The 23,500-nt window shown below is 34.8% G+C and overlaps 1 protein-coding gene across 8 annotated transcripts in view; it reads right to left on the bottom strand.

The window, feature by feature from the left end:
- Window positions 1-23,500, bottom strand: part of ASH1L (ASH1 like histone lysine methyltransferase) — a 217,948-nt gene that overhangs the window by 17,333 nt on the left and 177,115 nt on the right. For all 8 annotated transcript variants that reach the window (XM_073221363.1, XM_073221362.1, XM_073221361.1 and 5 more), the window contains 2 exons: window positions 18,481-18,687; window positions 18,205-18,351 (listed from right to left, as the gene is read on the bottom strand). In XM_073221363.1, the coding sequence (XP_073077464.1) occupies window positions 18,205-18,351; window positions 18,481-18,687 (354 nt within the window). The remainder of the gene's footprint in view (window positions 1-18,204; window positions 18,352-18,480; window positions 18,688-23,500) is intronic.

The raw sequence follows: 23,500 nt of genomic DNA, 5'->3' as shown, positions 1-23,500 counted from the left end.
ATTGATGGCCACTATTCTGATCTCTAGCATCATACATTAGTTTTGCCTGTTTGAACTTCAAATAAATGAAATCATATAAAATATACTACAGTATGTTTAATTATATGCCTAGCTTCTTTCACTCAACGTTACATTGTAACACAACTTATACACCTATTCTACTATTGATAAACATTTGGATTGTTTGCAGTTATTAGCTATTAAAAAATTTCTGTGGATATTCTTGCATCTGACTTCTGAACATACGTAATCAGTTCTGTTGGGGATAGACTTAGGAGCAGGGTGGCTGGGTTACTGGATGGTTTAACTTTGGTAGATACTGGCAACACTTTTTGCAAGTGGTTAGAACAATTTATACTTTCACTAGCATCTAAGGACATTTATACTGTATTACACTCTTGCCAAAACTTTGAATTGTTATTCAATTGTAGTAATTTTGGAAGATACGCAGTGGTTTTTCACTGTGGTTTAATTAACATGTTTTCTGATGACTAAAGATATTAAACCCCTATTCATATGTTTATTGACTATTTTATATTCTCTTTTGATGTGCCTGTTGTCTAGTTATTTTAAAAATTGGACTATCTTCTTATTAATTTATAGACTCTGAATTTTATTCAGAGGTAAGTTCTATGTGAGATAAACACATTACAATTATCTTCTCCTGAATGTATGGTTTACTTTTACATTCTCTTAATGTTATCTTTTGATGAATAGAAATTGTTAATTATCTTTCATAGTCAGTGCTATTTATGTCCTGTTTAAGGTATCTTTACCTATTCCAAGCCTGTGAAAATATTCTCCCACGTTTCTTTGTAGGAACTTGTTTCAACTGTAGTATTTAGGTCTATGATCCATCTTAGATCGATCTGTGTGTGTGGACTGACACAGGAACCAATGGACTCACCACCACTTATTAAAAACCCACCCTTTCCTCACTGATCTGCAGTGGAACCTTTGTCATAAATCAGGTGACAGGATATTTATGGGTCTTTGACTAGACTCATTATTCTATTTCATTTGCCTACATATACTCTTTTTATTAGTGTACCTCTATAGTAAGTTGAAATTTGGTAGTATTAAGTCCCTAAGTTTTGTTCTTCAACATTTTCTTGCTTTTTAGGTCCTCTGCAATTACATATGTTTTAGAATCAGTTTGTCAATTTCCATAAAATTGCATTTTGATTGTATTTGAATTTATAGATCAGATTTGGTAAACACTGACATCTAAAAAATATTGAGATTTCCAACACATAAATATGGCAAATTTCTACATTAATTTAGGTTGTTTTTCTCCCAGTGTTTGGTGGTTTTCAGTATACAGGTCCCACAAATTTTCATTATTTATTCCTAGGTGATTCATACTTAATGAAACTATTATAAGTAGCTTTTAAATTTCATTTTACACTTGGTTGTTGGTAAAAAATTGAAAACACTTACATATACTAGTTTTTATACACAGACCTTGTTTTTAACAATCTTGCTAATTAAATTCACATCATATATGAATTTTTATGTACATGTCAGTCAACTTAGTATCAGTTTAATTTTTTCATTTCTAATCTTAAATCCCTTTCTCCCTCACTTTCTTACTGCAATGATTCTTACATCCAGTACAAAGTGGAGCAGATGTGGTTATTTCAGTGGACATCCTTACAGTTTAAAAAAAAAAGATTCCCTTTAGCAGATCAATTTCTCTTCTATTCTAGTTTATGAGTTTTTATTATAAATAGTGTTGAATTTTATCACATGCTTTTTCTATCCCTACTGATATATGATTTTTCTGTCTTTATTCCATTAATACTGGCCTATTATTTCTTCTTTCTTTTAATCCTTTTTAGGTTTTGGATGAAGGTCACAGTAGACTTACAAAGAGGAAGAGTTCATTTGAGATTGGTAGCATAAGTATTATTTCTTCTTTAAGAACGCAGAAGAATTACCAGTGAAGACATCTGTACCTGGAGTTTCTTTTGTCATGAAAATTTCAATTACAGATTCAGTTTCTTTGCTAGACCTTCAGATTTTCTATCACTTATTGTGTCATTTTTGGAAAGCTGTTTTTCAAGGAATTTGTCCACTTCATTTAACTTTTCAAATACAATAAATTTGTTCAGGAAAATGGACAAGCAAAATGTGGTGAATTCATACAAAGAAACATTAATCCACAATAAAAAACAACACAAAAATGATGTACTTAACAACATGGATAAACTGCAAAAACATTATGCTAAGTTAAAGAAGCCAGACATAAGTTCTACAATAGATAAAACTAATCTAGATGACAGAAATCACATCACTGCTTGCCTTCAAGGTGGGGAGATTGTGAAGAGGCAGAAAGGAACTTTCCGAAATGATGGAAATGTTTTATATTTTATCAGTGGTGTGCTTTATATGGATGTATACATTTGTAAAAATGGATGGAAATTTACACATTAAGATGTTTGTCTCTGTCTCTGTAGGTAATTACTAAATTACAAAAAACTACAAAATTAGGAAGTTGTTTATGCTATCCTATTACCTTTTATTTAACTTATGTTAAAAATACATAACAAAGTTTACCATCTTAACTGTTTTAAAGTGTACAGTTCAGTGGTATTAAGTAGATCCACATCATTGTATAGCCATCCCCACCACCCATTCCCAAACTCTTTTCATCTTATAAATCTGAAACTTATTAAAACTTAATTCCCTAGGCCCTGCCCTCAAAGCACCTGACAACCACCATTATACTCTGACTATTCTACGTACTTCATATAAATGGAATCATACAGTATTTGTATTTCTGTGACTGGCTAGTTTCACTTAGCACAATGCCCTCAAGGTCCATCCACATGGTAGCATATTGAAAAATTTTCTTCTTTTTAAAGACTGAATAATAACAATTCAGTCTTACTATATATATTGTATATACATACCACATCTTCCTTATCCATTCATCTATTGAAGGACACCTGGGTTGCTACCACATTTTAGTTATTATGAATTAACACTGCTATGAATATGGGGAGCAGATCTCTCTCCAAGACCCTGCTTTCAATTTTTTTGGGCATATACCCAGAAATGGAACTGCTGGGTCATATGGTAATTGTTTTTAATTTTTTGAGGAATCTCCATATTGTTTCCCACAGTGACTATCCCACTGGAAGTTTACATTCTTACCAACAGCACACAGGGTTCTAATCTTTCCACTTCCTCATCAACATTTGCTTTTTTCTGTTATTTTTATAGTAGCCATTCTAATGGGTGTAAGGTAGAATCTCACTGAATTTTGATTTGCATTTATTTAATGATTAGAGATGCTGAGCATCTCTTCATGTGCTTATTGGCCATTTATATGTTTTCTTGTGAAAAATGTCAATTCCTTTGTCCATTTTTGAATTGGGCTTTTTTTTTGGGGGTTGTTGTTGAGTTTTAGGTGTCTTCCACATGGAATTAATACTTTATCAGATATATGATTTGTAAATATTTTCTTCTATTCTGTGAGTTGCCTTTTTACTCTGTGGATAGTGACTTGATGAACGGACTTTAAAAATTTTCATGAAGTCCAAACAGTCCATTTTTTATTTGGTTACCTGTACTTTGGTGTCACATCCAAGAAATCACTACCAAGTCCAATATGAAACTCTTATCTGATGTATCCTTTAATGAGTCTTATTGTTTTAGGCCTTACATCTGGGTCCTTGATCTGAGTTGATTTTTGTACATGGTGTGAGGTAAAGATCCAACTTCATTCTTTGCATTGTGGATATCCAGTTTTCCCAGCACCATTTGTTGGAAAGACTATCCTTTCTCCATTGAATGAATGGTCTTGGCCACTTGTCAAATATCATTTAATTGTAATATGTGAATTTATTTCAAGGATATTTGTTCTATTCCATGGGTCTACGTATGTCCTGCCTTTGGCCAACAACGTTTTGGTAGCTTTGTAGTAAGTTTTAAAATTAGGAAGTGTGAGTCCTTCAGATTTGTTCTTTTTAAACATTGCTTTGGCTATTTGGGACCTTTGAGATGCCAAATGAATTTTAGGATAGGCTTTTCTATTTCTGCAACAAACTGTCATTGGGATTTTGATAGGGATTACATTGTCTGCAGCTCGATTTCGTTAATGTTGGTATTTTAACAATATTAAGTCTTTCAATCTGTGAACATGATGTTTCCATTAATTTATGTCATCTTTCACTTCTTTCAGCAATATTCTATAGTTTTCACTGTATAATTCTTTCACCTCATTGGTTAATTTCTAAGTATTTTATCCTTTTTGGTGCTACTGTAAATGGAACTTTTTTGTGATTTCCTCTTCAGAATATTCAGATTATGTATAGAAATGAAATAATTTTTGTATGTTGTTTTTGTACCATCCTACTTTGAATTTATTTGAGATCTTAGTGCTTATTTGTGGACTTTGTAGTATGTTCTACATATATGATCCTATCATATGCAGAAAGAGATAATTTTAATTCTTTCTTTCCAATGTAGATGCTTTTTATATGGTTTTCTTGTCCAGTTGCTCTGGTTAGAACTTCTAATATTATGCTGAATAGAAATGGTGAAAAGTGGAAATCCTTGTTTTGTTCCTGATCTTTTTTTAAATAAGGTATTATTATTATTATTTTACAGACTGGAGGTGATTTTAATAGAATAACTTCAATATCATAATTGGGCTGTAAAACAATACAATGTGCTCTAAAATAATTTTTCTATAGAGTTAAATAAATTTTATCTATAAATCCTGTGACATGTTCATATTTTATTAAGGTATTATTGATATACACTCTCATGAAGGTTTCACAAGAAAAACAATATGGTTATTACATTCACCCTTATTATCAAGGCCCCCACAATACCCCATTGCAGTCACTATCCATCAGTGTAGAAAGATGCCACAAAGTCCCTATTTGTCTTCTCTGAGCTACACTGTCTTCCCTGTGACCCCATGCACACCATGTGCACCAATCATGATTCCCCACAATCCCCTTCTCACTCCCTCCCCACCCCTCCCCTTTGGTAACCACTAGTCTCTTCTTAGAGTGTGTGAGTCTGCTGCTATTTGGTTCCTTCAGTTTTGCTTCATTGTTATACTCCATAAATGAGGGAAATCACTTGGTATTTGTCTTTCTCTTTCTGACTTATTTCACCGAGCATAATACCCTCTAGCTCCATCCATGTTGTTGCAAAATGGAGGATTTGTTTCTTTCTTATGGCTGAATAGCATTCCATTGTGTATATGTACCACCTCTGCTTTATCCATTCATCTACTGATGGACTCTTTTCATGTGCCTGTTGGCCATTTGAATTTCTTCTTTGGAGAAGTGTCTGTTCATATGCTCTGCCCATTTTTTAATAGGGTTATTTGCTTTTTGGGTGTTGAGGCATGTGAGTTCTTTATATATTTTGGATGTTAACCCCTTGACAGATAGCATTAAAAAATATATTCTCCCATACTGTAGGATGCTTTTTTGTTCTGCTGATGGTGCCCTTTGCTTTACAGAAGCTTTATAGCATGATGTAGTCCCATTTGTTCATTTTTCATTTTGTTTCCCTTCCCTGAGAAGATGCATTGAGGAAGAAGTTGCTCATGTTTATATTCGAGAGATTTTTGTCTATGTTTTCTTCTAAGAGTTTTATTGTTTCATGACTTACATTCAGGCCTTTGATCCATTTTAAGTTTATTTTTGTGTATGGGATTAGACAATAATCTAGTTTAATTCTCTTGCATGTAGCTGTCCAGTTGTGCCAACACCAGCTGTTGAAGAGGCTGTCATTTCCCCATTGTATACCCATCACTACTTTATCATATATTAATTGACCATATATGCTTGGGTTTGTATCTGGGCTCTCTAGTCTGTTCCATTTGTCTATGGGTCTGTTCTTGTGTCAGTATCAAATTGACAATTACTGTGGCTTTGTAGTAGAGTTTGAAGTCAGAGAGCGTAATCCCCCCGCTTTATTCTTCCTTCTCAGGATTGCTTTGTCTATTTGGGGTCTTTTGTGGTTCCATATGATTTTTAGAAATTTTTGCTCTAGATTGTTGAAGAAAGCTGTTGGTATTTTGATAGGCATTGCATTGAATCTGTAGATTGCTTTAGGCAGGATGGTCATTTTGACATTGTTAGTTTTTCCTATCCATGAGCATGGATGTATTTCCATTTATTGGTATCTTCTTTAATTTCTCTCATGAGTGTCTTGTAGTTTTCAGAGTACAGATCTTTCACTTCCTTGGTTAGGTTTATTCCTAGGTATTTAATTCTTTTTGATGCAATTGTGAATGGAATTGTTTTCCTGATTTCTCTTTCTGCTAGTTTGTCATTTGTGTACAGGAAAGCAACAGATTTCTGTATATTAATTTTGTATCCTGCAACTTTGCTGAATGCAGATATAAGATCTAGTAGTTTTGGAGTGACTTCTTTAGGGTTTTTTATGTACAATATCATGTCATCTGCAAACAGGGACAGTTTAACTTCTTCCTTGCCAATCTGGATGCCTTTTATTTCTTTGCGTTGTTTGATTGCCGTGGCTAGGACCTCCAGAACTACGCTGAATAAAAGTGAGGAGAGTGGGCATTCTTGTCTTGTTTCTGATCTTAAAGGAAAAGCTTTCAGCTTCTTGCTGTTAAGTATGATGATGGCTGTGGGTTTGTCATTATATGGCCCTTATTATGTTGAGGTACTTGACCTCTATACCCGTTTTGTTCAGAGTTTTTATCATGAATGGATATTGAATTTTGTTGAATGTTTTTTCAGCGTCTATGGAGATGATCACGTGGTTTTTGTTCTTTTTGTTGATGTGGTGGATGATGATGATGGATTTTCAAATGTTGTACCATTCTTGCATGCCTGGAATAAATCCTTCTTGACCATGATGGATAATCTTTTTGATGTATTTTTGAATTTGGTTTGCTAACACCTTGTTGAGTATTTTTGCATCGATGTTTACCAGGGATATTGGTCTGTAATTTTCTTTTTTTGTGGTGTCTTTGCCTGGTTTTCATATTAGAGTGATGTTTGCCTCATAGAATGAGTTTGGGAGTATTCCCTCCTCTTCTACTTTTTAGAAAACTGTAAGGAGGATGGGTATTAGGTCTTCACTAAATGTTTGATAAAATTCAGCAGTGAAACCATCAGGTTCAGGCATTTTCTTCTTAGGTAGTATTTTTTTTTTGGTGTAAAGATTATAATTATTTTAATGGTCTTTTTATGATACAAATAGCATATACTTATTGTGGTAAGATTGGAAAATACAGAAAGAAAAAACGAATATAAAGTATAGTTAACTAATTCCATGATTTGAAGATAATCATGGTTTACATTTAGGAGTATTTCCTTGTTCTTAAAATGTTCATGCATTTTCGGAGAAGACACGTAATGACTCTCACTACACCTGATGGACAGTGACTGCAATGGGGTGGGTGGGGGGACCTGATAATATGGGTGAATGTTGCTCACATTGTTGCTCATGTGAAACCTTCATAAGATTATATATCAATGATACCTCAAGCATTAAAAAAAAATTCTACCCAAGTTCAAGCTATTACATGTTCATTATGAGTGAAAAAAAAAGTTTATGTATTTTGTTTTACCTCAGGTGCATAGGATTGGGTTGGTCATAAATTTGCTCATAATTTTTCCTCTTCTACTTAACTATATATTTATTTATAGGTTATTTTTATTAAGGCATAAACTCCTGTGGCTCACCTCCCAACATGAAAACTAGACCGTTGCTGATAACATACCTATCTCTGTGTTCTCATTTCCTCTGGACCTAACTCCCACAGTCCTGGTGACTGTCACCCTGACCTCTTTGTTCATCATTTTTCCTGCTTCCTTTTGATTGCGTATTTGTATTCAAGTTGTTTTTGCCTTATAAAGTTATTACTGTAAGCTATATATTGCTAAGATTCACTCGTATTGTTCTAAGAGGCTGCAATTCATTTATTTTTAATACTATTCTGTTGTGACTTTATCAGTTTATCCTCTCCCCTGTCAATGGGCACTTCGGTTGTTTCCAGGGTTTTCCTGGGGAAAGTGCTCTGAGGATCATTCTTCTACAGATCTTCAGGTACATGTACAGGAGTACATCTTAGACATACACCTAAAAGTGGAATTGCTGGGTCACAGTATGAAATGATGAGTTTATAAATAAGGCCATACTGTTTTTCAAAGAACAATTTACCTTTTTATGAAAAAAGATAAATAGAAACAAAGTTAAGATTAAACATCTGAAAATAATACTCATGGCTACATTTGTGCTGTTATTTGCATATGGCATGACTTAGTTTACATATTCTCTGCCTAGTTAAATTCTGTACTTCAAGTTCAAGCTTAAGATCACTTCCCTGGTGTAGCCTTTTCCATTTAACCTACTCCACAATACTTCTCAGTAAATGCATGAACTACACAATCTCATCATCTCATCGCTTTTACAGTCTTAGGTAGTTTTTTGATTACCAATTCAATTTCTTTGCTGGTAATTGGTCTATTCAGATTTTCTGTTTCTTTCTGAGTCTGCCTTGGAAGGTTGTATTTTTCTAGAAAGTTGCCCATTTCTTATAGGTCATCCAGTTTGTTAGCATAAAATTTTTCACAGTATTCTCTAATAATTCTTTGTATTTCTGTGGTGTCTGTAGTGATTTTTCCTTTCTCATTTCTGATTCTGTTTATGTGCATAGACTCTCTTTTTTCTTGAAAAGTCTGGCTAAGAATTTATCTATTTTATTTTCTCGAAGAACCAGCTTGTGCTTTCTTTGATTCTTTCTGTTGTTTTATTCTTCTCGAATTTATTTATTTCTGGTCTAATCTTTATTATGTCCCTCCTTCTACAGACTTTGCGCCTCATTTGTTCTTCTTTTTCTAGTTTCGTTAATTTTGAGTTTAGACTGTTCATATGGGATTGTTCTTCTTTCCTGAGGTAGGCCTGTATTGCAATATACTTCTCTCTTAGCCTGGCCTTTGCTATAGCCCACAGATTTTGCAGTGTTGAATTATTGGTGTCATTTGTCTCCATATATTGCTTAATCTTTGTTTTTATTTGGTCATTGATCCACTGATTATTTAGGAGCATGTTATTAAGCCTCCATGTCTTTGTGGGCTTTTTCGTTTTGTGTATTTATTTCTAGTTTCATATCTTTGTGGTCTGTGAAACTGGTTGGTACAGTTTCAATCTTTTTGAATTTACTGAGGCTCTTTCTGTGGCCTAGTATATGATCTATTCTTGAAAATGGTCTATGTGCACTTGAGAAGAATGTGTATACTGTTGCTTTCGGATTGAGTTTTCTGTAGATGTCCATTAGGTCCATCTGTTCTAATATGTTGTTCAGAGCCTCTGTGTCTTTACTTATTTTTTGTCTGGTTGATCTGTCCTTTGGAGTGAGGGGTGTGTTGAAGTCTCCTAAAATGAATGTATTACATTCTATTTCCCCCTTTAATTCTGTTAGTATTTGTTTCACATATGCAGGTGATCCTGTGTTGGGTGCATAGATATTTATAATGGTCATATCCTCTTGTTGGACTGACCCCTTTTATCATTATTTAATGTCCTTCTTTGTCTCATTACTTTCTTTGTTTTGAAGTCTATTTTGTCTGATACAAGTAAGGCAACTCCTGCTTTTTTCTATTAGTTGCATGAAATATCTTTTCCCATCCCTTTACTTTCAGTCTGTGTATGTCTTTGGGTTTGAAGTGAATCTCTTGTACGCAGCAAATACACGTGTCTTGTTTATTTATCCATTAAATGACTCTATGTCTTTTGATTGGTGCATTCAGACCATTTAATTTTAGGGTGATTATCGATAGGTATGTACTTACTGCCACTGCAGGCTTTAGATTCATGGTTATCAGAGATTCAAGGGTAATTTCCTTACTATCTAACAGTCTAATTTAACTAATTTAGTATGCTATTACAAAGACAACCTAAAGGTTCTTTTTTTTTCCTCCTCCATTCTTTATATATTAGATATCATATTCTCATATTCTGTACTCTTTGTCTATCCCTCGACTGACTTTGGGTGTTATTGATCTGATTATGCATCTGCTTTGTAATTAATTGTTTTACTTTCTTTACTGTGGTTTTATTTCCCCTGGTGATAGCAATTTAGCCTTAGGAACAGTTCCATCTATAGAAGTCCCTCCAAAATATACTACAGAGGTGGTTGGTGGGAGGTAAATTCTCTCAGCTTTTGCTTATCTGAAAATTGTTTAATCCCTTCTTCAAATTTAAATGGTAATCTTGCCAGATAGAGTATTCTTGGTTCAAGGCCCTTTAGTTTCATTGCAGTAAATATATCATGCCACTCCCTTCTGGCCCGTAAGGTTTCTGTTGAGAAGTCTGTTGATAGCCTGATGAGTTTTCTTTTGTATGTGATCTTTTTTCTCTCTCTAGCTGCTTTTAAAAGTCTGTCCTTACCCTTGATCTTTGTCATTTTAATTATTATATGTCTTGGTGTTGTCTTCCTTGGGTCCCTTGTGTTAGGAGATCTGTATACCTCCATGGCCTGAGAGACTCTCCTTCCCCACACTGGGGAAGTTTTCAGCAATTACCTCCTCAAAGACACTTTCTATCCCTTTTTCTCTCTCTTCTTCTTCTGGTATCCCTATGATGCAAATATTATTGCACTTGGATTGCTCACAATTCTCTCAGTATTCTTTCATTCCTAGAGATTCTTTTTCTCTCTGTGCCTCAGCTTCTTTATATTCCTCTTCTCTAATTTCTATTCCATTTACTGTCTCATCTGCTACATCTAATCTGCTTTTAAGTCCCTCCATTGTATGTTTCTTTTCAGATATGGAATTTCTTAATGATATAATCTCCATCCTAAACTTGTTCCTGAGTTCTTGAATATTTTTCTGTACCTCCATGAGTGTGTTTATGATTTTTATTTTGAACTCTGTTGGGAAGATTGGTAAGTTCAGTTTCACTTGGCCCTTTTCTGGTGTTTGTGAGATTTTGGTTTGAACCAGGTTCATTTGATGTTTCATATTTGAATGTGGCACCCCGTAGTGCCCAGAAGTTCTAGTCTCTGGAGGTGCTCAATATCTAAAGTGATGTTGGGGGTCGCAGGGGAGCAGCGCTGGTGCCTGGGGGGAGGAAAGAGCTATTTTCTTCTTCCCAGCTGCAATGCCTGTCTCCAGTGTCAGAACAAGTGTGTTGAGCACAGAGGTGTAAGCCTCTGTGCTTTGTGTGTTTGTAGCTGCCATAGATGGGGCCTCCCACTGGCTGGCCTGATGCCAGGGTATGGACTGCTGGTTTGCGAGACAGTACTGGCAGGCCTCGGAGCTGAGTAGCCAGACAGGGTGATGGAGAGCCTGAAGCTCCTGAAAGTTTCCAACATGCTGGGCAGAGCACACCCAGACAACCTTGTCCATCTATCCCTTCTTCTGAGCAGCAAGCTCTGCTCAATCGCCACCACTTCAGCAGCCCTCTCGCTGCTAGGAAGTCTCTCAGACCACCTGCCTTTCCTTTGTCCTACAGCAGCCAGATGTGGATCCCTGTCCTCCACAAATGGCTGGAATCTCAGTCTCTCCAAGTATTCCACCTGTCTCAGCCTTTCCAACCCCACTAATCTCCAGAGCACCATGTAATGTAGGTTTGTGCTCCCAAAGCAGATCTCCAGAGCTCGGTGTTCAGCAGTCCTAGGCTTCCACCCACTCCTCACTCCATTTTTCTTCCTCCTGCCATTGAGCTGGGGTGGGGGAAGGGCTTAGGTCCTGCTGGATCAAGGCTTTGGTATGTTACCCTGTTTTGTGAGGTCTGCTGTTTTCTCCACGTGTATGCAGTCTGGCACCCTTCTTTCCTGTTGCTTTTTTTAAAAAATGGTGATTTATTATTTTTATCTTGGTACCATTAATATACAATCACATGAGCAACACTATAGTTACTAGATTCCCCCCATTATCAAGTCCCCACCACACACCCCATTACAGTCACTGTCCATTAGCGCAGTAAGATGCTATAGACTTAAATTCATGCTTACATAGATGACTTACATTCAGGTCTTTGATCCATTTTGAGTTTATGTTTGTGTATGGGGTTAGATAATAATCCTCCTGTTGCTCTTTTAAGACTAGTTGTATTAACTATATTTTCATATCATATGTGGCTTGGGAGGAGTTCTGTCTTTAATCTCCTATCTTTGTTCTTGATCGTAAAGGAAAAGTTTTTGGTCTTTCACAATTGAGAATTACAATTGCTATGGGTTTTCATATATGGCTTTTACAGCAGTCCCCCCATTATCTGTGGGGGATATGTTCTAAGACCCCCAATGGATTTCTGAAACAAGATAGCACCAAACCCTATATATACTGTTTTATCCTATATATACTATTCTATGATAAAGTTTAATTTATAAATTAGGCACTAAGAGATTAATAACAATAATAGAAGTATAACAATGTAAGTTATGTGAATGTGGTCTCTCAAAATATTGTACAGTTCTGAACCTTCTTGTGATGATGTGAGATGATAAAATGCCTATGTAATGAGATAAATGAGGTGAGGATGTAAGCATTGGAATGGACCATTATGCTACTTTGACCTTATGACCATACATCAGGAGGAGGATAATCTGCTTCCAGACTAAGGCTGAGAACAGGTTAGTGAAACTGCAGAAAGTGAAACCACGGATAAGTGGCCTACTGTATTATGTTAAGGTGGTTTCCTTCTATTCCTATTTTGCTGAGTGCTTTTATCATGAAAGGGTGTTAAGTTTTGTCAAATGCTTTTTCTGCATTGAGATGGTAGTTGTTTCTTTTCCCCCTCATTTTGTTGAGTGGTATATTGATCAATTTTTTAAATTAAAGTATCGTTTATATACAACCTTATAGTGGTTTCAAATGTACAACACAATGGTTCAACAATTACCCATATTAAATCTGCACCCCATCTAGTATAGTTATTATCTATCAATGTAGCAAGGTGTTATAAAATCATTGACTATATTCTCCATGCTGTACTGTCCCTGTAACCAACTTATATTGTGACTACAAATTATTATGCCCCTTCATACCCCTCCCTGCCCACCTGCCCCAACCCCTCTCCCTTAATAACCACTTCTCAGTATCTTTGAGTCTACTACTGTTTTGCTTTGTTTTTATATTCCAGAAGTGAAACCATATGATATTTGTTTTTCTCCACCTGGCTTATTTCACTGAGCGTTAATACCCTCTAGATCCACCCATGTTGTTGCAAATGGCAGGATTTCTTTTCTTTTTATGGCTAATATTCCATTGTGTATATGTATCACATCTTCTTTATCCATTGATCTATTGATGGACACTCAGGTTGCTTCCACATCTTGGCTATTGCAAATAGTGTGGCAATAAACATAGGGGTGCATATTGAATCAGGGATTTTGTTTTCTTTGGGTAAATTCAAATTCCTAGAAGTGAAATAACTAGAGTGAATGGTATTTCTATTTTTAGTTTTTTGAGGAACTTCCATACTGCTTTCCATAGCAGTTGCACCAATTGACTTCCCACCAACAGTTTAGGAGGGTTCCCATTTCTCCACATACTTGCCAACATTTGTTATTTCTTGTCTTTTGGACACTGGATAGTAGCCATTCTAACTGGTGTGAGGTGCTATCTCATTGTGGTTTTGACTTGCATTTCCCTGACGATTAGCAATGTAGAGCATCTTTTCATGTGCCTGTTGGCCATTTGTCTTTCTCCTCTTTGGAGAAATGTCTGTTCAGGTCCTCCTCCCATTTTTTAATTGGGTTATTTGTTTTTTGGGTGTTGAGGTTTATGAGTTCTTTATATATTTTGGATGTTAACCCCTTATCAGATAAGTTGTTTACGAATATATTCTCCTATACTGTAGGATGCCTTTTTGTCCAACTGATGGTATTCTTTGTTATAACAGAAGCTTTTTTAGTTTGATATAGTCCTATTTGTTCATTTTTATTTAGTTTCCCTTACCTACGGAGATATGTCCAGGAAAAAAGTTGCTCAAACTAATGTTCAAGAGATTTCTGCCTGTTTTCTTCTAAGAGTTTTATGGTTTCATGACTTACATTCAGGTCTTTGATTCATTTTGAGTTTACTTTTGTGTATGTATAATCCAGTTTTATTCTTTCATGTAGCTGTCCAACTTTCCCAACATTAGTTGTTGAAGGGGCTGAATTCTGTATTTAATTTTAATAGAAATACAGCTGATATACAATGTTACACTGGTTTCAGGTGTATAACAGTGATTCAATAATTTTATGTTACTAAATGCTCACCATCATAAATGTAGTTACCATCTATTAACAAAAGATACTACCTTATTATTGACTGTATTTTCTATGCTGTACTTTCACCCCTATGTCTACTCATTTTTTAATTGGATTATTTGTGGTTTCTTTTGCTACTGAGTTGTATTGTATGAGTTCTTTACTTTTTTTGATATTAATCCCTTATCAGTTACGATTTACAAAAACTTTCTCCCATTTTGTAGGCTGCCATTTTATTTCATTGGTTTCCTTTGCTGTATAGAAACTTTTTTGTTTGATGTAGTCTTTCTTGCTTATGTCTGCTTTTGTTGCTTTTGGTTCTGGTATGAAACCCAAAAAATCATCATGAAGACTGATGTCAAGGAGGTTACTCCTTAATTTTCTTCAAGGGGTTTTATGGTTTCAGGTCTTAGGTTCAAGTCTTTAATCAATTTTGAGTTGATTTTTGTGTACCCTTTCTCCACTGTATATTCTTGGCTCCTTTTTCCATAAATTGACCATACATGTGTGGGCTTCTTTCTGGGCTATTTTGTTCCATTCATCAATGTATCTATTTTTCTGCCAATACAATACTGGTCTGATCACCACAGCTGTATAATACACTTTGAAGTTAGGAAGTGTGATGCCTCCACCTTTGTTATTTCTCAAGATTGCTTTGGCTATTTGGGGTCTTTTGTAGTTCCACACAAATTATCTTCCCATTTATTTGTGTATTCTTCAATTTCTTTCATCTATGTCATAATTTTCAGTGCACAGGTTTTTTACCTCCTTGGTTAAATTTATCCACAGGTATTTATTCTTTTTGATGCTACTGTAAATGGGATTTTCTTAATTTCCCTTTCTGATAGTTCATTATTAGTACATAGAAATGCAATTAACTTCTATATCCTGCAACTTTACTGAATTTGTTTATCAGTTTTAACAGTTTTTAGGTGGTCTTTAGGGTTTTCTATAGATAATATAATGTCATCTGCAAATGGAGACAATTTTACTGCTTCCTTTCTGGTTTGGAAGTCTTTTTTTCTTTCCTAATTCCAGTAATTATGTTGAGTAAATGTGGCGAGAGAGGGAATCCTTGTCTTGTTTCTGATCTTAGAGGAAAAGCTTTCAATCTTTCATTGTCAATTATGATATTAGCTGTGGGCTTGTTTTATATGGTATTCATCATGTTGAGATATTTCCCCTTATGCCTATTTTCTTGAGAGTTTTTATCATAAACAGATAGTGAATTCCATTTTTTTTATTGGAGAGTTTAATCCATTTATCTTTAAAGTACAGATTGTCATTTAAATTACTTTTGTCATTGTGTTGTTTTCTATATGCCCTAAGTTTACCATGTTCATTGCCTACATTCCTATTTTCCATAGTATTTAGGTGATTTTTTTATAGTGAAATGTTTAAATTCCTTCTCATCTTCCTTTGTGTATGTCTATAGATACTGTTTTTGTGGTTACCATGAGATGTACACTCAACACCCTAAAGTTAAAACATTACAACTTTAATTTATAGCAGCTTAACTTCAGTAATATATAAAAACTCTGCTCTTGTACAGTTCTGTCTCTGTCCATTTGGGTGTTGATGTCACAAAATTACATCTTTATACACTGTTGCATAAAATTATAAGCTAATAATTCTTTTAGGTATATTAGCCTCCTAAATTATGCAGAAAATAAGATTTAGAGCTACAAAAGTTACTGTAATACTAGCTTTTACATTAATAATTTCTTTTTTCCTTTTAATGTATTAGTCTCTTAAATCATGTAGAAAATAAAAGTATAGCCACAAACCATTGTTACCATAATAGTAGCTTTTATAATTCCCTATGTATTTACCTTTATTGAGATCTTTATTTCTCCTTATGGCTTTGAAGTACTGTCTTGTATCCTTTCATTATTCCTTGCAGGACTCCCTTGAACATTTCTTGCAGGGCAGGTCTAGTACTCACAAACTCCCCCAGCTTTTGTTTACCTGGGAATGTTTTGAGTTCTTTCTCAATTATGAAGGACAGTTTTGCCAGATACAGGAATCTTGGTTGACAGTTTTTTCTTTTAGTTTTGTGAATATACTGGCCCACTGTCTTCTAACCTCCAAAGTTTCTGATAAGAATCATACAGTCTTATCTAGGATCTCTTGTATATGATGATTCTCGCCTCTTGTTGCTTTCAAGACCTGCTCTTCATCTCTGTTTTTTGAATATTTGATTATAATGTGTCTTGTATATGTTTCTTGAGTTCCTCTTACTTCGAGTATGGTGAGTTTCTTGTATGTTTACATGCATGCCTTTCATCAAATTTGGGACCTTTTCAAACCTCATTTCTTCATACTCTGACTCTTTCTCACTGTTCTTCTGGGACACCCACAATGACTATTGTTGGTCCACTTGATGGTGTCCCAGAGGCCCATTATGGTCTGTTCTTTTTTCTTCAATCTTTTTCCTTTCTGTTCCTTAGGCTTGGTAATTTCCATTGTCCTATATTCAAGTTCACTGATTCTTTCTTCTGGCCTGCTCAAATCTGCCTTTGAATTCCTCTAATGAATTTTTCATTTAAGTTATTATATTTGTTTATCTCCAGAATTTCTTTTTGGTTTCTTTTTAGGCATTCTGTATCTTTATTGATAATTTTCAATTTTGTTCACACACTGTTTTCATGAATTTCTCCACATCTTCTTTTAGTTCTCTGAGCATCTTTAGGAAAGTTGTTTAATGTCTTTGTCTAACGTATCTGTTGTAATGTGGTTTTCTAGGGCCAGATTCTGTTTAATTGGGTTTTACCTTTGAATGGACCATACTTTCCTAGTTCTTTGTATTACTTGTGATGTTTCATTGAACACTGGATGCCTGAATCTAGTAACATGGTAACTCTGGAAATCAGATTCTCTCCCCTTCCCAGGGTTTGCTGTTTTTTATTTATTTTTATTGTTATAGGCAGTCTCTGTGCCAAGGATCAGCCTGAGGTATAAACTAATTGTCTTCTTATATCTTTTGAGAGTCTTTCCTTGGGTGTGGCAGTCATTTCTGTTTCTCCCTGAATATCCAGTTGTTTCTGAATGTCTTAGTCTTTAATATCTGGCTCCTAGAAGGGGAAAAATGAAGGTGGAAAAAGAAGGGCACTTGCCCTTTAAATCTCCTGGAAGTCACTTGAGCAGAAGGGAAAGGGGTTTGTGCAACATCCCAGTGGTGGGATGTGCAACAACAATGCTGTCTGCCTCTTTGCACCGTTGCAATCAGAAGCAGCAATTGGAGCACAAATCCCTAATATTTGGAGGATAGGATTCCCTCCCACACCACCAGCTTCTGCCAGCTGTGTGCGTACTGTTCCAGGAATACTTGCACAGCTGTCTGCCATGTGGCTGAGGGTAGGGGATGGGTAGCTGTTATCGTACTAAGGGCTCAAATTGACTGAAATGAACCACAATTGACCACCTAAGAATTCCCTTAGAAGGTGCAAGCCTTAAACAAACTCCCGAGTTGGAAAATAGCTGTATCAGACATATTCTGCAAGTGCAGTTATCTAAGGGGAAATAGATTCCTGGTGCTTCCTACTCCACTATCTCAGAATCGTCTCCTATCCTATTTTATATTTTGAATTGTTTCTTGGATATAATTTTTTCCTTTTCAATGAGATTCTAATTTATTTTACTTATTTTTATTTCTCATTCTGACAAATCCAGTGGGCATGTAATAAATATGCTGAATGAACTGTTATGAAAAGACCCATGTAACACAGTGCCTGGCACATAGTACACACTCAAATATTAGGTTTTATCATTATTAGATTATTATTTTTATAATTATATATTGTTGGAATTGAGTAGTTAGGATGAAGTGAAGAAAAAGCAGGAGCTTACGCTCTGCTTAGAGGATCTCATATAATAGGGAATTGCCTGCTGCGCTTTCTGTAAGCTGACTGATACTGTGGAAAGATCAATCTCTTGATGTCCTCAATGCCTTCTGTTATGTTGGATTCCTGGCTTCCCCCCTTCCCCTCCTTCCTTACCATTTCTGCATTTCACAGTTTGGGTCACAGCTGTGGTTGATGAATCGGGCCTCATTTCCCATGCGGTAACTGTCAATCACCATTCCACTATCCAGGTTCAGACAATAGTGGTCACTGTGATTATGATACTGCTCAATCATCCTGTTCCTTAAGAGGAGAGAAATAATTGAAAGATGATTAATGACTAAGTTGTAAGTAAATTTCAAATCTTCCATTTTTTTCTTCTAATCTGGTATCTTTGCTATTTTAGTGGAGTATCATCATTTACCACTGTACCTGAACTCTTGTTCGCTGACAACCTCCCCCAGGTATTCAATGATGAACTGCCCAGCTTTTAGGGGTTCTTTGGTTCTGATTCCCCAACCTTTTTCCTCAGCTCGAAATCGTTCTAGACATTGCACCCACTCATGCCTCTGAATCCTCTGGTTACAGCACTGCTCACCACAGGGGCAAGTGTTGGGAGAACATTCAGCAAAGATCATTCTAGAAGGAAAAGGAGTAACTGTAGGTCACTTAACATTATATATATCTTTATGAACCCATTTATTTAAAAAATGAATACATGAAATTAATTTTTATTTTAACAAGGTTATATTGGTTAATAAGGTTAACAATAAAACATAACTTCAAAAATTAGTAATATTGAAAGTTTCCAAGTCACGTTACAAATACTGAATTCTTGTAAATTATTAAACTGATTATTTGCTCAGCATCTAGGGTAAACACTATCATATTTAGCTCTGTGGTAAGAATAAATGAGCTGCAACCCATAGGGATTAATGATTGGATGATTATACCGCACTCTTGAAGTAGTTCATGGTTATTTAAAGACTTTTAAAAAAATTATGGTAAAATATGCATCAAATTTATCATCATAAACATTTTTAAGTGTGTAGTTCAGTACAATCACATTGTTGTGTTTCATAGGAATTGTATATTTCATTAGTGTAAATGACATTTCCATATCAGACATTTCCAGTCTATATGACTAGCCATACCTATAATCTCTAGTGAATTAACAAGTAAAAAATTCTTAACACAGAAGACAAAAACTGTTACGCATATATCCTCTTACTGCTTTCCTTTTTTAAATTTCTAGATTTTTTTTATATAGAGCCATTTAGGGAGGATAAAGAATATAATGATAGATCAAAATATCCCAGGGTATTTATAATCCTAATTTACAAATCTTGTACAGAAGTAAAGTATTTAACACTTTAAAATTTAAAGTACTTTCATAATCATTTCATTTATCCTTCAAAAAAAATTATTCTTGTCTAAAGGGCAACTTAGGACAATCAGCTTAACTTGTGAAAAGACATTGCTTTACTGTCATATTCACTATCTATATTCTTTGTTGATTTCTTTGCTGCATGAATACTTTTGGAATGCCCTGAATACTCAAAAATGCCCTCCTTTTTTAGGCTTTCTTGATCTTCTATGATAATGCATTTCCCACTCTTTAATAACAAATCTTGTCTTTCTTTTTTTTTTTTACAAGAATTTTTTTCATCTCTACCTTCCATGGCACATTCCTTGCTCCTTTTTTCTTTAGAAGGCTCATTCATTTTCTTGGTTTCAATGGTAACCCTTTATTCTCAATACCCCACCTATATTTTCATTACACTCATAACACACACAACAACATAATAAACTTTACATGGTTAAAAGAACTAAAATATAAACATACCAAGGTGCTGAGATTAAGAAGACTTCAATTTTTAAAAATTCTGCCAGAGAACAATCATTCAGAGATTGCTGAAAATTTGTGGTTTCTAGAGTTGAAGACATTGAAATACATTCCATGTTTTGATAAATAACCAAATAGGTCCTTTAATTATACAAAAAGTAAAACGTTTGTATTCATTGTGACTGGAAAACAAAACTATAAACTTACTAAATCTGAAACTAGTTGATGCAAACTAAGATGTGAAATCTTTGATTTGCCAATATAAACTGCCATTATCTTTAGGTAGATAATGCTTTTGAAAAACTAGAGAATTTTTTTCCTTTCTAAATATAGATCTAGACTGGAAAGTTCTTTCCTTCTCATGGTGGGATTAAAGGTTAAACAGTCATTGGGAAATGTACTAGTGTGATTGACTTAACTAGCTATGAAGGCCAGAAAATTCCCTGTGAGTGGAGATGAGTTTTCACTTGAACAAAATGAATGTTCCCACTATGACTCACAGCAGATCAGGAAGAAGTAAACCTTGGAGGCAGGGGAGAGGATTGTCCCCACATTTTTGGACCAAGAATTTGAGGATCTATGGATTTGTTGTAGCAAAAGGTGAAAACTCCTAGAGATTCTGACTGGTGGGCATGTCTAAGTGAACTGCACTCAACAAAGGAGCACAAAAAGGATCTAACAGGGATTTAGACAGGTACCTTGATGTTTAGTTTAGGGCCTGGAACTCTGAGAATAATAACTCCTGGTGGCATTTTAAGTCTCACTAGACAATATCTTTAAGTATTCAGTTTTATTATATATCATGTTTCCTCTTGTGGAGAAGTGAGGGAGTCGGCTCTGTACAGGTGTGAGCAGATGGGTATAGGGTTAAAAAGCAACTTGAAATGAATTATAAGACATTGCTCTAGGATATGAGGAATGTTCTGGAGTAGTAATGGGTTTGATATGGATAGTGTATAGAAACAAGAGTCTACCACTGAACGTGTATAGAATTTAAAAACAATGCTGTTGAATCCTAGAAATTGTATTGGAGAGGAGGACTTTAAATTATTTATTCAAAGTAACTGTAAAAACCCATTGCTTAAAAAAATAGTCCTGAATCAGATATTCCTTGGGCTATTTGCAAGTGAGTACAATTCTCATATGACTCTTACACATAGATGTGAAAGTGGATCCTGCAGATCCTTTAACTTTCCCCCCCAAATACTTAAAGAGCCTTGAATACAAAGACAGGAAAGACAAAGCCATCCTACATTTTAGGTAGCTCTATTTAACTGAAACTTTATGTGGGCTGTTTCAAAATATATAAGGAAACATCCATTGAATAGTGTTTTAATTTTTCTTAGGTACTTATGCATTTATCACATTTATTATCACATCATTCATTAGATGCATGACTCTAGTGATTATATTCTCATGATATAAAGTTGGCAACATTATATCTGACATTTTTTTTCTTATTTAGGGGTAAGTTTTCTTTTTTTAAGAAAGGCAACAGAATGGAAAGGATAAACATGACACCCATAAATAACAAAAATGATGTAAGACAACCACTGTAATTATATAAAGGTAAATATCCTAATTTAAACATTTAAATGATTACAAGACTAACTACTTATACAATAAGTAATGTAGTATAAAGAACATGACTTTTGAGTCAAACACATGTGGGTTCAGATTCTGTTTCTGTCTCTTAAATATTGTATAATATGGAACAATTTAGTATTGAAATTCTACGTTCCTTCATCTAAAATGTAAAACTATCACCTACCTCACTGGACTATCATTCTGAGATAGAGACCTAACCAATGAGATATCAGCTATATTACAGTACTTTCAGACAATAAAATATCATATTAAAAAACAGTATGTTAACAGTATCTGAAGAAATGCACATTTATGAAGGACATACACTCCCAATTATTAAAAAACCAATGACATACTAAAGCACCAAAAATAAAGTTAGATACGAATACTTAAGAAGGAGTGGAATTATAGAGAAATAAGTATATTATATAATGGTAGTAATACCAACAATTAGCTCAATATTTTATGAGACCTATTGGATACTATATAGTTAGAATTATATAAATGTTCATATAATTTGTACAGGTATTCTTCTGAGAATATACTCTAAGAGTTAAAAAAAGGAATTTATACAAGATTTCACAATAGTGACAATTTTAATAGCAAAAACACTGGAATTAACTTCAATGATGAATGACAGAAGAATGGTGAAACAGGCCTGTCAGCCTTACAGAAGACAATATAGCTCCTCAAAATGATGACCCTGTGGACCACGTTGATACATATGTGTATCAGTGTATATATAAAATATCTGAGTGAAAAATATCAGGTCACACAAAACAGATTATCTGTACCACTATCTATTACTACTATGTAAAACTATATGTATGTACAATGACAATATCTGAATTGACAGTGACGTAGATAAAGTAGAATTTCCCAACTGGCATGCTGAAGCAGAAGGTACTGAGGTACTGATTCCTTCAGCCCACAGGACAGCTGACTAGAGACAGCTGTCTCTGGCCAGGAAAACTAGAATCTAGAACAGAAGTACTGATTCACTCCTTATGTGATTAAAACCAATAAATTCTATCTCCACTCCTTTGTTTCTGTTAGATATATCTACTTTAAAATGTCAGTATCATTTAAAATTCAATGGTCCTGAATCAAAATCATAATTTTTGTCTCTAAACAGTTAGATTCTACATGTTCTATCTCTGACAATAGCATTACCACATCTCATTAGCATCACCCACTCAGTCATCATGTGTATATGCTAATGGTTTATCAGCCCAGTTTTGCCCCAGTATATGTCAAATCTTTCTTCCCTTAGTGCCATCAATCCTTTACTCCCTCATTACAACTACCATTTACTGAGATCTAGGAAGGTTTCTAGAGCTGTTTAAATACTTAATGAATATTGTCTCATATAATCCTCACAAACCTCCCCATAAAAAAGGTATTATTTTTATTAGAGGGGTTAAATAACTTTCCTCAGGTCTCCTAAGTAGTAAGAGGATTTAGATCTGGGTATGTTAAGACTCCAAATCTCAGTGTTTTTCTGTTATTTTATTTGGCCCATGTTATATGGGTTGAATGTTTGTGTTTCTCCCAAAATTCATAGTTGAAGTCCTAGCCTCCACGGTAATGGTATTTAGAATTAGGGCCTTTGATGTAAACAGGTTTATATTAGGTCATAAGGGTGGGAACTGCATGATGGAATTAGCGCCCTTATAAGAGGAAGATAGAGATCTCTCTCTCTCTCTCTCCACAAGCGTGCACTAGGGAAAAACCATGTGAGCACACGGGAGAAAGCTGCTATGTATAAGCAAGGAAGTGGGTTCTCACCAGACGGTGATTCTGCTGGCATCTTGACCTTGAACTTCTAAGCCTACCAAACTATGAGAAGTAAATTTTTGTTGTTTAAGCCACTCTATGGTATTTTGTTGCTGCAGCCTGAGCAGACTAAGACAACCTACATACCCTATGTTACTTCTTGAGGGAGAATCAAAGAACCTATTTAACTTTTCTCTCCAAATGAAGTGTCATGTGATCTTAAAGCCTATGCTTTTAGAAGAA

Source organism: Manis javanica, chromosome 14 (genome assembly GCF_040802235.1).
Source record: "Manis javanica isolate MJ-LG chromosome 14, MJ_LKY, whole genome shotgun sequence".
Lineage (NCBI taxonomy): Eukaryota > Metazoa > Chordata > Mammalia > Pholidota > Manidae > Manis > Manis javanica.
This window is presented reverse-complemented; position numbering and strand designations above follow the sequence as displayed.